The sequence below is a fragment of the Manis javanica genome, chromosome 12, assembly GCF_040802235.1.
Source record: "Manis javanica isolate MJ-LG chromosome 12, MJ_LKY, whole genome shotgun sequence".
NCBI lineage: Eukaryota > Metazoa > Chordata > Mammalia > Pholidota > Manidae > Manis > Manis javanica.
In genome coordinates, this window is record NC_133167.1 from 32,812,392 (window position 1) to 32,829,601 (window position 17,210).

Consider the following 17,210-nt stretch of genomic DNA (forward strand, 5'->3'; position numbering starts at 1 on the left):
GGGAGAAAGAGGAGCTAAGGGAGTTGTTATTTAATGGGCACTGTTTCAGTTTTAGAAGATGAATGGTGGTGAAGGTTGCACATAGTGAATGTATTTAATACCACTGACTGTACACTTGAAAACAGTTAAGATGGCAAATTTCCTTCACAATTAAGAAAGTTGAAAAAAAAAACCCTACAATCCAAAACCCATTGGAAAAAATCCATTTGTTCATATATAGGCTGGCTTTCTGCTGTATGTAAACTACACTGCTGCTGGTAAGCAACTTTCTGTGGATTCCAAACCAAATCTGGTATGACTTTAGACACTTTTTTTTTTAAAGAATGACAAAAACATACTGGCATATGTATTTTTACTTTATTAAATCTCACTAGTACTCTTTAAAGGACAAACACGCAAGTAAGGAGACTGCAGTGAAGAAATCTTATTTTTGTAAGAGAGTTGGGAAGCCACTAACTCAGATAGTTCCAGGAATTATCTTCAGTGGTGCTTCTTATCTTTATTCTGGGACTCCAGGTAATATTCAGCCCCTACAGCTACCACAAATGCAGCAAATCCCCATTTGAATCCTTTTAATAGTGCACCAACAAAGGAAACATTGTTTGAAAAGCCACCCATGTATCTCCAAGCTTCATTGCTAGAGAAAAAAAGGGAAAAAAATCATAAAATTATAATCACATACAACTTATATATATTGAGTAAAATATACTTAATTTTCACCTTTATAACAAACTTAAAGTCTGTTAGATAAGATAATCTAAGTGGATCCAAATAGGAATCTTTCTGTGGCAATAGATAATTAGGTCTAGATGCCTACATTTCACATATAAACAAAAACATTTGATGATTTCACATTTCAGTCATAATACTTAGGATTTTATAGAATTCTCAAATGGAAGACTCATTTTGGCCTGTGCCTATCCATCACAGGTCAGGATGTGGCTTTGCCTATACTAGTCTTTACAGCATCATGGAAAGAGAAAGTTAGAGACTTGGGTATTAATATTTGCCGTCATTTGTACTAGATTCACAATCTTTTGGGCTGGGCAAGCTATTTAACCTGTCATGGCCTGATTCTCCTTCTACTCAATGATTATTACTATCTGCCTTTTAGTGTTGTTATAAAGATAAACAGGAAAAAGATGATGGTGTAAGAAGTGAGGCCGACACCTCTTCCCAAAACCACATGTAACACAAAAATACAGCAAAAAGAACTAATATTGAAAGAGTGACTGGAAAGAAGACTACAACAGACAGCCTATATCTGGGGAGAAAAGAAGACCTCACAGAAAAGGGTAAATTAGCAAAGCTATGATCCAGCATCCTCCCACTCCAGGACCCAAGCCGTCCTCCCACCCCAGCTAACCAGCAGAAGAGAAATGGAGTGGAGAGTAGAAGCCCAGGACTGCTAAACAACCACCCCTGGAGATCTCCTCTGGGAGCACGAACCCACATTACATGGTGCTCTGGGGATTGGAGGGGTTGGAAAGCAAAGATAGGCAGAATACTCAGAGAGACAGAGACAGTTCCTGTGGAGAACAGGTACCCATAACCAGTCATTCTGGAACAAAAGAAAGGCAGGCACTTTGAAATACTTCCCAACAGTGAGAGGGGTGCTAAAGGGGTAAGGACAGAGCTTCCTACTCAGAAGAAAGGACAGGTGGACAAAATCATCATGGCACACTCAGCCCAGCACATTGGGAAGTTTCAGGGGCTTCAGGTGCTCCATCCTGCTGGCTGGCAATGCAGCACAGAGGCCACCAACTGCGATATGCAGCCTGCCATTCCTTCCTCCCAGCTGGCACCAGTTCGCAAAACTGTTGCCCCGCCATTGTGCCAGATCAGCCAGAGGGAGTCCCTGCCTAAAGCAGCTTCAAGGGCTTAACAGAGAGGACCTTCCCTGCACTCTTGGTCAACTAGACCTGGCAGTGGAAGCTAGCTCTGCAGCTGGGAAGCAGAAAAGAGCTCTTTCCTTCTGGCAAACACTAGAGCCACTTGCCTGTGAACCCCATCATCACTCCATATGCTGAGAAGCTCCAGAGAGTAGAGCTTCTGGGCACTACAGGGTACTGCCTACACAGAGTTATTCCATAGTAATCATTAGAAATATGAAACAGCAAAAGAATCTTGTACAAACCAAAATCCCTTAAATACCAGAAAGAGGGCTAAGTGAAACTGAAATCACCAATCTTCTTGATAAAGATTTCAAAATAAAAACCATAAACATGGAACTACAGAAAAATATTCAAGACCTCATGGAGGACTTCAAAAAGAGACAGAAACTTCGAAAAATACAATATCTGAAATGAAACATACAATGGAGAATTTAAAAGCAGATTAGATAAGGTAGAGAAGATGGTAAATGAAAGAGAAATTAGAGAACAGGAATACAAAGACGCTGAGGCACAGAGAGAAAAAAGGATTTCTAGGAATAAAAAAATAATAAGGGAAATGTATGACCAATCCAAATGGAGCAATATTTGCAGTATGGCGATACCAGAAGAAGAAGAGAGAAAAAGGGATAGAAAGTCTCTCTGAAGAAATAATTGCTGAAAGCTTCCCCAATCTGGGGAAAGAAATAGTCTCTCGGGCCATGGAAGTACACAGTTCTCCCAACATAAGGGACCCAAGGAAGACAACACCAAGACATATAATAATTAAAATGGCAAAGATCAAGGTCAAGGACAGAGTATTAAAAGGAGCCAGAGAGAGAGAAAAGATCACCTAATAAGGGAAAATCCATCAGATTTCTCAGCAGAAACCTTACAGGCCAAAAGGGAGTAGCGTGATATATTTAATGCAATGAAACAGAAGGGCATCAAACCAAGAATAATCTAACGGGCAAGATTATCATTTAAATTTGATGGAGGGATTAAACAATTTCCAGATAAGCAGAAGTTGAGGGAATTTACCTCCCACAAACTGTCTCTACAGTGTATTTTAAAGGTACTACTATAGATGGAAGTGCTCCTAAGGCTAAATAGCTGTCACCAGAGAAAATAGCTGACACCAGAGCCGTCACCACAGTAAGGGCAGTTGACCAATTAATTACTAAGCAAACACAAAATTAAATCAACTACACATAAAGTAAGTCAAGAGATCCACAAAGAGTACAGAAAGTGATACTTAATATAAAAAGAATGGAGGAGAGAAAAAAGAAGGGAGAAAAAAACCCTTTAGATTGTGTTTGAAATGGCATAATAAGTCTGTTAAGATAGACTGATAGATAGTAAAGAAGCTGCCTTGAAGCTTTGGTAACCATAAATCTAAAGCGTGCAATGGCAATAAGTACATATCTATCGATGATCACCCTAAATGTAAATGTACTGAACACACCAATCAAAAGACACAGAGTTACAGAATGGACAAAAAAACAAGACCCATCTATATACTGCCAACAGAGACTCACTTCAAACCCAAAGACATACACATACTAAAAGTGAAGGGATGGAAAAAGGTATTTCATGCAACTAATAGGAAGAAAAAAGCAGGAGTTGTAGTATTTGTATCAGACAAAATAGACTTCAAAACAAAGAAAGTAACAAGAGACAAAGAAGGATATTACATAATGACAAAGGGGTCAGTCCAAAAAGAGAATATAACCATTATGAACATCTGTGCACCCAACATAGGAGCACCTAATTATGTGAAATAAATACTAACAAAATTAAAGGGAGAAATAGAATGCAATGCATTCATTTTAGGAGACTTCAACACACCACTCCAAACGACAGATCAACCAGACAGAAAATAAGTAAGGACACAGAGGAACTGAACAACACACTAGAACACATGAACTTAACAGACATCTATAGAACACTCCACCCAAAAGCAACAGGATATACATTTTTCTCAAGGGCACATGGAACATTTTCCAGGAGAGATCACATACTAGGACACAAAAAGAGCCTCAGTAAATTCAGAAGGATTGAAATTGTACCAACTAGCTTCTCAGACCACAAAGGTATGAAACTAGAAATGAATTATGCAAAGAAAACAAAAAAGCCAACAAACACATGGAGGCTTAACAACATGCTCCTAAATAATCAATGGATAGATGACAAAATAAAAAAAGACCAAGGAATATATGGAGACAAATGACAACAACAACCCAACACCCCAAAATCTGTAGGACTCTGCAAAGGCTGTGCTAAGAGGGAAGTATATTGCAATGTAGGCTTACCTCAGGAAAAAAAACAATCCCAAACGAACAGTCTAAACTCACAATTCATAAAACTAGAAATGAAGCACAAATGAGGCCCCAAGTCAGTAGAAGGAGAGAGACATATAAAGCTCAGACCAGAAATAAATAAAATTGAGAAGAATAAAACAACAGAAAGAATCAATGAAACCAAGAGCTGGTTCTTTGAGAAAATAAATAAAATAATAAACCCAGCCAGACTTATCAAGAAAAAAAGAGTCTACACACAAAAACAGAATCAGAAATGAGAAAGGAAAAATCACTATGGACACCACAGAAATACAAAGAATTATGAGAGAATTCTATGAAAAATTATATGCTAACAAATTGGATAACCTAGAAGAAATGGACAACTTTCTAGAAAAATACAACCTTCCAAGGCTGACCCAGAAAGAAAGAGAAAATCTGAACAGACCAATTACCAGCAATGAAATTGAACTGGTAATCAAAAAACTACCTAAGAACAAAACCCCTGGACCAGATGGCTTTACCACTGAATTTTGGCAAATATTTAGTGAAGACCTAATACCCATACTCCTTAAAGTTTTCCAGAAAGTAGAAGAGGTAATACTTCTAAGCTCATTCTATGAGGCCAGCATCACTCTAACACCAAAACCAGGCAAAGACAGTACAAAAAAAGAAAATTACAGACCAATATCCCTGATGAACATAGATGTAAAAATACTCAACAAAATTTTAGCAAGCTGAATTCAAAAATATATCAAAAAGATCATCTACCATGATCAAGTAGGATTTATTCCAGGGATGCAAGGATAGTACAATATTAGAAAATCCATCAATATCATCCACCACATCAACAAAAAGAAGGATAAAAACCACAAGATCATCTCCATAGATGCTGAAAAAGCATTCCACAGAATTCAACATCCACTCATGATAAAAATTCTCAACAAAATGGGTATAGAGGGCAAGTACCTCAACATAATAAAGACCATATACAACAAACCCATAACCAACATCAGACTTATCAGTGAAAAGCTAAAAGCTTTTCCTCTAAGATTAGGAACAATAAAAGGATGCCCACTCTCACCACTGTTATTCAACATAGTACTGGAGGTCCTAGCCATGACAATCAAACAACACAAAGAAAAGGCATCCAGATTGGTATGGAAGAAGTTAAACTGTCATTGTTTGTAGATGACATGATATTGTACCTAAAAAACCCTAAGGAATCCACCCCCAAACTACTAGAACTAATAACTGAATTGAGCAAAGTTGCAGCATACAAAATCGATACACAGAAATCTGTTGCATTCCTACATACTAATGATTAACTGACAGAAAGAGAAATCAGGAAAAAAATTCCACTTACAATTGTATCAAAAAGAATAAAATACCTAGGAATAAACCTAACCAAGGAGGTGAAAGATCTCTACCCTAAAAACTGTAAGACACTCATGAGAGAAATTAAAGACATCAATAAATGGAAATCTGAAGACATTTCTCCAAAGAAGAAATTCCGATGGCCAAAAGGCATAAGAAAAGATGCTCCACATTGCTAATTATCAAGGAAATGCAAATTAAAACCACAATGAGTTATCACCTCACACCAGTTAGGAGAGCCAACATCCAAAATACATAGAACAACAAATGCTGGTGAGGATGCGGAGAAAGGGAACCCTCTTACACTATTGATGGGAATGTAAATTAGTTCAATCATTATGGAAAGCAATATGGAGGTTCCTCAGAAAACTAAAAATAGAAATGCCATTTGACCCAGGAATTTCACTCCTAGGAATTTACCCAAAGAAAAGAAGATTCTGGATTCAAAAAGACATTTACACCCCTATGCTATGGAAGAAACCTAAATGTCCATCAGTAGGTGTATGTACAAAGAAGATGTGGTACATATACACAATGGAATATTATTCAGCCATAAGAAGAAAAAAAATCCTACCATTTGCAACAACATGGATGGAGCTAGAGGGTATTATGCTTAGAGAAATAAGCCAGGTGGAGAAAGACAAGTACCAAATGACTTCACTCTCGTGGAGTATAAGAACAAAGCAAAACTGAAGGAACAAAGTAGTAGCAGATTTACAGACTCCAAGAAGAGACTAGCAGTTACAGAAGGGAAGTGGATGGGATGGGAGGGAGAGGGTTAAGGGACATTATTTTTGGCACACATGGTGTGTGGGGTATCATGGGGAGGACAGTGTAGCACAGAGAAGATAGGTAGTGACTCTACAGCATCTTACTACACTGATAGACAGTGACTGCAATGGGGTGGGGGTGGGGATTTGATAATATGGGTGAATGTAGTAACCACAATGTTGCTCATGTGTAACCTTAGTAAGATTATATATCAATGATGCCTTAATTAAAAAAAGATAAATAATGTATATATTGATAAAATGACATATTTTGATAAATAATGATATATTTTGGCACAGAGAGTATGTAACAATATTATTACTATTCAATAGGGTCACAGCTTTTCCCATCAGTAGGCCGAACTTTAGAAAACTGCTTCATGCTCTGGTAATTATTCTTCTGAGCACACTGAACAGAGAAGTAAACAGAAGTCAGACAGCTATCATGAAAAAAGTCTTCTCTCACAGGTAGGAATAGGTGAGAGGAAAAAGTCATTTTAGGAAGAAAACAAATCACTTAATTCTAAAAATCTGACTTACTAGAAAATATGAGAACTAATCAAATCTAATTTAGCTACCAAAATCAGATAAAGACATTAGAAGAAAACTACAGAGTAATCTCATGAACTGGTGCAAATATTCTCAACAAAATTTTAGAAAATTTAATCCAGAATACATAAAAAGGATAATATATCATAATGAATCCAGGTTTACCTCAAGAATGCAAGATGAGTTTAATATTTGAAAATTAGTAAGAGTAGTTAGTCATATTAACATAAAAAAACTATCTCAAAAGATGCAGGAAAAGCATTAAAATTCAATAACCATTAACAAAAATAACTTAGAATAATTTAAGAATAAAAGAGAAGTCCTTCAACTTGATACAAGGCATCTATGACCACCCTACAACTAACATTATACTTAATGGTGAAAGACTGAATGCTTTCCCCCCAGTTAGGAACAAGGCAAGGATGTCTGCTTGCATTATTTTTATTCAACATTATACAGTGTTAGCCAGTGTGATAATACAAAAAATACAAAGTTTGTAGGTTGAAAGGAAGAAGTAACAGTCTTTGTATACAAAATGATCATCTATGAAATAAATTATTAGGGATTTGTAAAAAAAACCTGCTATAATTAAAAAGTGAATTTAGCAAGGTAACAGGGTATGAAGTCAATACATAAAACTTGATTGTATTTTATGTATTAGCAACATACAACTAGAAATTGAAGTATAAAAATACCATTTACATTGGCATAAAAAATATGGAATAATTTGGGATAACTGTAGCAAAATATGTACAAGCCCTGTATATAAAGCAATAAAATACTGCTGAGAAAATTAAAGAGGGTTTAAATTTTCCATGGTCTGGAAGACTCAATATTGTTAGGACAACAATTATCCTCTATTGTTCTACAGAATCAATGTAATCCCTATTAAAATTCCAAGCGGGGATTTTGTTAGAAACTGAAATGTTCATTCTGAAATTTAAATGTAAAAAAGAACCTAGAATAGCTAAAACAATTTTAAAAAAAAGGTTGGAGATTTTATACTACATGATTTGAAGACAGTGGTATTGGCATAAGGATAGACATATTCACCAAGGTAATAGAATAGAATCCAGAAATAGACTACACATACTGTCAGTTGATTTTTGACAACAGTCTCAAGATAAATCAATGGGGGAAAGGTAATCTTTTAATAAATGGTCCTGGAATAACTATATGTCCATATGCAAAAATATTAACTTTTATCCTTACCTCACATGACATAAAAACTAACTCATAATGGGCATACCCTTAAATTTAAGGCTACTATAAAAACTTCTAGAACAAAGCATAGGAAAAAATGATAGTATTCAAAAAACAAGCTATAGAAGAAAAAGATGCTAAATTGGGACTTAATCAAAATTTAAAATTCTTTGACGGACATTAAAAAAATAAAGAGATAAGCTATACTTTGGAAAAAATTTGCATTTACTTGTATCTGATAAAGGACCTATATTAAAAATATACAGAAAACTGTTACATAATTCAATAAAAGAAGACAAAGATACTGGTATATAAAATGGGCAAAAGATCTGAATATACATTGCACCAAAGAAAATGTACATGACAGGCACAAGAAAAGATTCTCATTATCATCAACCTTCATGGAAATTCAAATAAAAACCACAAAGAGGCATTACTACCACATTCACTAGAATGGCTGAAATTAAAGACTGATAATACCAAGTACTGATGAGGACACTGAACAACTAAAATAACCATAAATTTTTGGTGGAAATGCAAAATGGTACAGCCACTTTGGAAAAAGTTTTGCAGTTTTTTAATAAAAATAATTATATACTTATCATATGATCCAGAAATCCTACTCTTAGGTATTGATCTAGGAGAAATGAACACACATGTTTGCACAGACTTGCACCTGAAGGGTCACTGCAACTTTACTCATAATAACCAAAAATTGGAAACAACCCAAATGGCCAACTGTGAACAATAAACAAAATGAGGTGCATGTACACAATGGACTATCATTCAGCAATCAAAAAGGAAGAAACAACAGATATAAGTTAATGTGTATAAGTCTCAAAAGCATGAAACTAAATGAAAGTGGCCAGAACAAAAGACTACATCCTGTATGATTCCAACTATATACAATTCTAGAAAAGGCAAAACGAGAGACAGAAAGCCAATTAATGGTTGCCAGGAACCAAGGGTGGGATAGTACTGAGTATAAAAGGAGAGAGAGAGAACTTTTTGAGATGACTGAAGTATTTTGTATCATTACTACAGTGGTTGTCATGTAATTATATACACTTGTCAAAACTCATGGAATTATACTCTTAAAATGGGTGAATTTTTACTCTATGTAAATGATATTTCAACAAAGCTTATTTTAAAATCTTAATGTAAAAAACCATTTTCAATGGGATTTTAAAGGAAAATACATTAAAAATGAACATAGATGTTGGTTCTCTAGGATAAATTCTACCTAAATTATTTAATTATTCTTACCGGCCCCATGGATCCCTTAGCCCTCGTGCAGCCAGTTTTTTCTGGACAGTTTCTAATGGTGTCCCTTCAATCTTCCATTGTTTATAATCTGGAAGTTCCATTTTACTGTGACCATGTTCATGTCCATGTTCATGGGCCATGTCTATAGGAAAAGATTAACATAAGGGAGTAATATGCAGATTGTAGATATTAAATGCCTAAGTTTAGAATTTAGATTTTAAGGTTAAAACATTTCATGTTTTAAAAAGAGAACCTATATACTAGAAAATTCTAAGTGAGATTTTATAAAAACAGCATCTTATCTATAAGAACTAATGAATGTTCAGTTAGAAAATACACATACATACACAAAATTTAGAAAAAGAATCAGCAATCCCACCACTCAGAGATCATCATTTACTATTTCATTCCTTTCTTCATTGTAACAGTAAACATTTACAGTGCCCTATATGCCACTGCACTAAAGTGCTTTTACATGTATTGGCTCCATTATTCCTAAAACAACTCTTTGAACTTAAATGATTATCACTATCCCCATTTTACAGCTTATAGAAGGTAACTTTCTGAAAGTAACAAAATAGTAAATGGCATAGTTGGGTTTTGAACTTTGCAGTTTTGTTTCTGAGCCCTTGCTCCTAACTTCTACTGTAAAGTCTGATGATAGCCTGAAGAGTTTTCCTCTGTAGGTGATCTTTTTTCTCTCTCTGGCTGCTTTTAATGCTCTCTCCTTATCTTTGATCTTTGCCATTTTAATTATTATGTCTTGGTGTTGTCCTCCTTGGGTACCTTATGTTGGGAGATCTGTGGACTTCCATGGTCTGAGAGACCATTTCCTTCCCCAGATTGGGGAAGTTTTCAGCAATTATTTCTTCAAAAACACTTTCTATCCCTTTTTCTCTCTCTTCTTTGTCTGGTACCCCTATAATGCGAATATTGTTCCATTTGGATTGGTCACACAGTTCTCTTAATATAATTCATTCATTCCTGAATATCCTTTTATCTCTCTCTGCCTCAGCTTCTCTGTATTCCTGTTCTGGTTTTTATTCCATTAACAGTCTCTTCCACCTCATCCAGTCTGCTCTTAAATCCTTCCATTGTTTGTTTCATTTCTGTTTTCTCCCTCCAGAATTCATCCCTTAGCTCTTGAATAATTCTCTGTAGTTCCATCAGCATGCTTATGACTTTTATTTTGAATTATTTTTCAGGAAGATTGGTGATTTCAGTCTCACCAAGCCCTCTCTCTAGTGTTAGAGGGATTTTGGACTGAACAAGGTTCATCTGCCTTTTCATGGAGATGGGAGTGGTCACCGGTGAGTGGCGCCTGTCAACTGGGAGAACAGAGTCCTTTCCTGCTTGCTGGTCCCCTTGCCTGTATCTGCTATCTTTGCCAGTTAACCACACACAGGGAATAGCCTCTGGGTTAATCCCCTAAACTGCTGTGGGTGGGGCAGCCTTTGGGGCACTGGCAGAGGTTGCAGGCGAGTGGTGTGTTTTCTGATGAGAGAACAGAGCCCCTTAGTGCTTCCCAGACTCTGCACCCGTCTCTGCTGTCTGTGCCAGTCAACTCCAGGCAGGGGGTAGCCTCTGGGTCTGGGCTAGTTAGCCGCATTCAGGGAGAAGCCTCTGTGCTAAGCTGTGTGGTTGCTGTAGGTGGGGCTGCTCCCCAGCTGTTCCACAGCAATGGCAGTTCAGCCGATTTGCTTGCAGTGCTGGTGGGTGGGAAGGAACAGGAGGCTGCTTATTGCCATGAGGGGGATTGAAGCTGCGTTGCCACCCAGGGGGTTAGGGTGCCTGAAGTTCCTTAAAGTTCCCAGCCTGCTGGGCTGAGTGTGCCAGGATGATTTTGTCCACCTGTTAAACCTTTGCCCCTTAAAGACTTTTAAGGTGTCTGTTTTTCTTCTGTCCCAGGGCAGCTAGCTGGCTGTGGGAATCTGTTCGCAGTCTCAATCTTGGACCTTGCTTTTCCACTCCTCCAATATCCAGTGCACCATGCAATGTGTGTCTGGGAAGACCACCAGGGCTGATTATTTAGCAGTCCTGTGCTTCCACTCCCTCCCCTCTCTGATTCCCTTCCTCCTGCCAGTGAGTTGGAGTGGGGAGAGTGCTTGGGTCCTGCCAGGTTACGGCTTTGTATCCAACCCTCTTCTGTGAGATGTTGGGCTCTCGCAGATGTAGCCTGGCTTATGTACTGTATCTTCCAGTCACTCTTTTAGGAATAGTTGTATTTTCTGTATTTTCAAGATATATATATGGTTTTTGGAGATTTCCACCACCCTATTCACACCACCATCTTGAGAATCCTCCCTTGCTCCTAACATCTAAGCAATGCTGTTTTCCTCCTTTTAGTCCTTTAATAATGCATAAATATATGCAGGAGTGTTATATATACTTTCTTCAGATGATACTTTTAAAATGCAGTATTACTGTTTGAATACCTATGATCACAGAAACTTCTTTGAACTTTTTCTCTAAAGATCCAGACAGTAAATATTTTAGGCTTTGCGGGCCAAGAGGTAAAATCAAGGACATTATGTAGGTACTTATACAACAAGAACAAAAACAAATTTCCACAAATATCTTAGTGATAAAATTAAATATATAATAATAACTGAGTACAGTTTTTTGTAATATAGGCCTACTGATGAAAAAATAGGACCTCTCCCCCCTTTTTGGGGGATAACATTTTGTTTAACCAGGGGTCAAAGTTTAGTGTTCCTTAGTATCAAATTCATTGCACATGTTTGTAAAAACATACTGAGCTTGTGGCTGTATCTGGCCAGCTGCTGAACTAGACCAACAGAGACCTTAGGAACCCTTTTAATCAGTAAGTTTGCTTCCCTAGATAAAATGCCCTCAATGGTTACAAAGACTTCAGTTTTACTAGTGTTACTTTTATAGGTGATTTGAAAAATAAATTTCAGCTCAATCCCCAGTAAACTGTTATGAATTTTAAATTAAGGGGGTATGAATTAGTAATGCTATATATATTATAATTTGTGTAAAGTTAGCAGTAGCAATTTTATAATCACTCCTCTCTAGAAATAAAAACAAACTAAAAAATTATTACCATTATGTCTGTATTTTTAATTACGAACAGTCCCAATAATAAGTCAGAACTCTCAACACTGCATTTTAGAAGAGAGATATTAGGTAGTATAGACTAAACACATGTGAAATGTTCATTCATTTATCAACAGTTCCAAGAATATGGAGGGGAAATTGTACACACTATTTCTGACAAATTAACCAATAATTAATAGTTATAGACATGTTAAAATATCACAAAACATTATGTTGAATATGTTCACATTTAAAAAAGAAAATGAACACCAGCTGGAATGGCTAATATAAAAAGACAAGAAATAACAAGTGTTGGCAAGGATATGGAGAAAAGCAAACCCTCATACACTCTGATGGGATTGGAAATTGGTGAAGTCACTGTGGAAAGCAGTATGGAGATTTCTCAAAAAACTGAAGGCAGAAATACCACATGGCCCAGCAATTCCATTTCTGGGAATTTACCTGAGGGAAACAAGATCACTAATCTGAAAAGATACATGCATTCCTCTTTATTGCAGCAGTATTTATAATAGCCAAAATATGGAAACAACCTAAATGTCCATCAATAGATGAATGGATAAGAAAAATATGATATATATATATAAAGAACAGAATACTACTCAGCCATAAAAAAGAATGGAATCTTGCCATTCATGACAACACGGGTGGGCCTAGAGGATATTATGCTAAGTCAGACAGAGGAAGACAAATATTGCATGATTTCACTTTTATGTGGAATCTGAAAACAAAACAAACTAACAATCAAAACTGAAATAGACTCATAAATACAGAGAACAGACTGGTGATTACCACAGGGGAGGGCAGTGGGGAGATGGTGAAATAGGTAAAGGGGAAAAAAATTAGTGAAAATGTTTGTTATCTTGATCAGGGCAATAGTTACAAGTGTACACATATGTCAAAATTCATCAAGCTGTACACTAAGATTTGTGCATTTTATTGTATGTACCTCAATTAGAAAAATAAAAATAAATGTGGAAAACTGGGGGAAAAAAGAGAGAAGGAAAACCAATATCCACAAAACACAAGTTAAAACTGCAACAATCAAAACTTTGAATAAAACACTTCACCCATTATTTCATTATTATTTGGTGGATTCAGTTAAAGGAACAAAACTATGGTTTCAGATTTCGGACTGTCTTTTGAGATTCAACACATTATTACAAAAGAAAGGCACTAGAAGTGTTTAATTAGAATGATAATGATAATAGCTTCTTCAAACCATATTTTCAAAAACAAATTTTTTAATAATGTTTCATTCCAAAATCGTTTAGAGACCCTTATTTTGCAAATCTATTGTAGAATATTAACCCTGAGTATCAATATACTTGGAAAAGACTACAAAACATCAACATTTTTTGATAAAATAGTTTAATTTTGAAAATAAAAACTGAAATATGACCATGGTATGAAGGCTATTTCAAAATTAAAATATTACTATGTCCAAAATATTAACTAATTTGGAAGAAAAAAACATGAAATTATAAATACAATTTCTCCTAAACAAATTTCCTTTAATAAACTCAATGTGTTTTCCCTTTTACCTAATTAAAATCTTTCACAGAGGGCCCCTTCATAGGCATTTACTACATAGAGTATTTCAATGACTTTTCAAAAAGAACAGAAAGTTGAACACAATTTCTAAGGAACTTTTAATTTTCTTTTTAAAATTATTTCCACTTCAGAATACCCATGTAAATCAAACAATATTATCCTGGCCACTTGAATGGAGAGTTTGGAATTCTACTGAAGTGGAGACTTTGGGGCTGTACAGATCTGCCATCAAATCTTGGATGCACCATTAACAGCTGTTAAATCCTGGGCAAATCTTTTAATTTCTCTGAACTTGAGTTTCTTCACATAACGTAAGGATAAAACCTACCTTGCAAGACTGTAAGAATTGGGGAAAACACATTGTGATGTGCCTTCCACTTTCACACCCAGGTGGTGAGAATGTGATTTAGCACAACCTTCTGAAAAACTGTTTGGCATGACCTAGAAAAGTTGAACATTGAGTATCTTGTGGTCTAGCAGTTCTACTCCTAGGAGTATACACTCTAGATCTGCACTATCAAATACAGTAGCCACTAGCACTTAAATTTGGCTAGTGTAATGTGGGAACCAGAGTTTTTATTTCATTTTAATTAATTTAAATTTCAAAACAGATTCTCAAGTCAGTTACTAGGAACTTTTAAGTGTATTTGGAACAATTTGGTTATATGGATCTACTTTAAGAAAAACTGTTGGGGTATAATTGACATACTATATTGATTTCAGGTGTACAGCATGACTTGCTATTTGTATTCGTAGCAAAGTGATCACCATGATAAACGTAGTTACCATCTGTCTCCAAAGTCAACTTTTAGGATTTAGTCTCCTGACAACTTTCTAGTATGTACTATAGTATTATTGGACTATAGTCACCATGCTGTATATTACATGCTGTACATAAAGTAATTACTAAAGACTTACTTTAAAACTGTTAGTTTGTACTTCTTGATGCCCTTCACCTGTTTCACCCACCCCCCTCAACCCCCCCTCCTCTGGCAACCAACATTCTGTTCTCTGTATCTGTGAGTTTGGTGGGATCTACTTTTTCAATGGTAAATTTATTATGATATATATAAATGCAGATCAAGTGTTTGTATTTATGAAAACTTGACATACAAACACATTATGTTAAGTGTAAAATACATAGATTCTGAAGATATGAAGAAAATGTGTAATATTTCATTAATAATTTTTAATATTGATTACATCTTGAAACATTTTGAATATCCTGGGTTAGATGAAATATAAGTTTTATCTGTTGCTTTTCACTTTTTATAAGACTACTAGAAAATTTTAAATTACATGTGTAGCTTGTACTGTATTTCTATTGGAGTGCACTGCCCTAAAGAAGCTCTTTTATGTGTACAATAGATGTTTTCTTAGAATCTTTCTAGCCACATTGTTTATTCCAGCCCCAAACTGTAAATAACACAAATATTCAACAATAATAATGAATTAATTATGGAATAGTCACACAATGGAATATTACACAATGTAAAACTACAAATATGAGTGAATCTCACAAATATAAAAATGAGCACAGAGTGGGTCAGAAAAAATACATACACTTTGATCCCATTTATATGAACTGCAAAACCTACCAATTCATTCATTAGGAATGAATCATAGAAAATTTAAAATAAAACAAGTGAAAGCTTATCAAAAGTCAGGATAGTGGTTACCTCTTGGTGGCAAAGATAGAATCAGAGCTCATATGGGGCACTTCTAAGAGTGTTTTGAAATCTGTTTTTAATTCTTGTACACCAATGATATTTTTCAGACACTTTTTTTCCTTATCACATTCTCATCACCCCTCCCCTGATGAAAATACCACAGATAAACTATATACCTGTTTATGTACTATGGCTCTGGGGGCAGGGGCATAAATTATTGTAGTATCTAAGACTTTTTTCACTCCCTTAAGCCCCCAAGAACCTATTTTCACCAACTTGAAAGGCAATCACCTCTGTTGAGAATGCATGTTCTAAGTTACTGGAAGTTACTGGCAATGTTTTTTCCCTTAACCTGAGGGGTGGCAATACAAATGTTTGCTTAATTCTTTAAAATGTACTTATGTTTAAATACAACTATGTATACTTATCAATAAAAATTCAAATTAGATAAAGTGACAAATTATGCCAAAGACTCAAAATAGGTTATTTCAAAACAGTTTCAGAGCTGTTCAAAAAAGGCAAGGAAATTAGTTCAGTAAAGAAAAAACATGTAATCATGACATTTTAAAAAGCTATCTACTTACGTTGGAGTGAAACTATACGTTTGGTGGAGATCAACTTCCACTAAAGGGAGCTAGCATACCTTTCCTAAGAAGGAAGTGTAGTTTTACAGCTTATCAAAGACTTTTCAAGTATGTATCTCAACTTTCCCGCATTTTTAAAATTGAGAATACTATAAGAACATTAGAAATAAAAGGCAAATGAATTTTTAGTGTCCCTTCCACGCTCTGCACCTAGGTCTGTGCAATTTAAAAACAGTAATCCGTCTAAAAATGCATGTAATTTTGTTCCCTGTTCTTTTTTCACTTTAATATTGCGTCATAAACATTCACACCAGAAAAATCTTACTTAAAATTATACATGCTTGTGATACAGGCATTATAATTATTCCTATTTCTACAAGTTTTCGATTTGGGGTCTGTTCTGCCTATACTTAATTCAAAGGTAAAACAAAAGACACGGGGCGGGGGTGGGGAGTGTTGGGGTTGGCAGAGGAGGAAAAAGGCATGCTAACTTAATTAACAACCACAGCTAGATCTCGCTGCACTCTTCTACAACTACCCCCTCACGACCCCAGAACTTCAGTGTTTTCCGGCGAGTTTTGCGATCTCCTTCTCTCTTGAGCTACACTCTCATCCTTCTCCATTCAGTCTCGCCCTTTCTACAATCCCCAGAATAGAGTCTCACTCATACTCCCATTCAAGAGGACACACACCAACTCGTCTGATTTACCTGACAGAAATCTGACCTCTTAGGACATTCAACAGTCAATCTCCCAGCAGGAGCCAACCGGAAACGGAAGTCATCCCTCTAGTACCTTACGGCAGGAAAGCAGAGAAGCCACTTAACGTTCCGGTAGGGGGTCCTGGATTCCTGGACCAGGCAGACATGACATGAAGTAGGCTGGAAACTGACATTTTCCCTGAACATCTGTGCATCAATAGCCTGGCTGAGGTAAGAGAAATTGTGGAGGACCGAAGGGCGGAGAAAAATGGTATTTTCCTTCCTTGGAGA

The 17,210-nt window shown here is 36.0% G+C and overlaps 2 protein-coding genes across 4 annotated transcripts in view; one reads left to right on the forward strand and one right to left on the reverse strand.

Moving 5' to 3' along the window:
- Positions 1-343: 343 nt before the first annotated feature.
- NDUFB3 (NADH:ubiquinone oxidoreductase subunit B3) lies at positions 344-17,153 on the reverse strand. 3 transcript variants are annotated; one of them, XM_073218378.1, is made up of 3 exons: positions 17,014-17,153; positions 9,334-9,475; positions 344-637 (listed from the first exon to the last, which is right to left on the reverse strand). In XM_073218378.1, exons 2-3 carry the CDS (start codon positions 9,471-9,473, stop codon positions 481-483), a joined length of 297 nt encoding a protein of 98 aa, XP_073074479.1. In that variant the 5' UTR covers positions 9,474-9,475; positions 17,014-17,153; the 3' UTR covers positions 344-480. The 3 variants fall into 3 exon arrangements, with proteins under 3 accessions (XP_073074479.1, XP_017527078.1, XP_017527077.1); XM_017671589.3 differs by having other exon boundaries at positions 16,945-17,080; XM_017671588.3 differs by having other exon boundaries at positions 16,929-17,075.
- Positions 17,022-17,210, forward strand: part of HYCC2 (hyccin PI4KA lipid kinase complex subunit 2) — a 108,182-nt gene continuing 107,993 nt past the window's right edge. The window contains exon 1 of the mRNA XM_073218366.1: positions 17,022-17,150. The gene's annotated coding sequence lies outside the window, so the exon portion shown is untranslated. The remainder of the gene's footprint in view (positions 17,151-17,210) is intronic.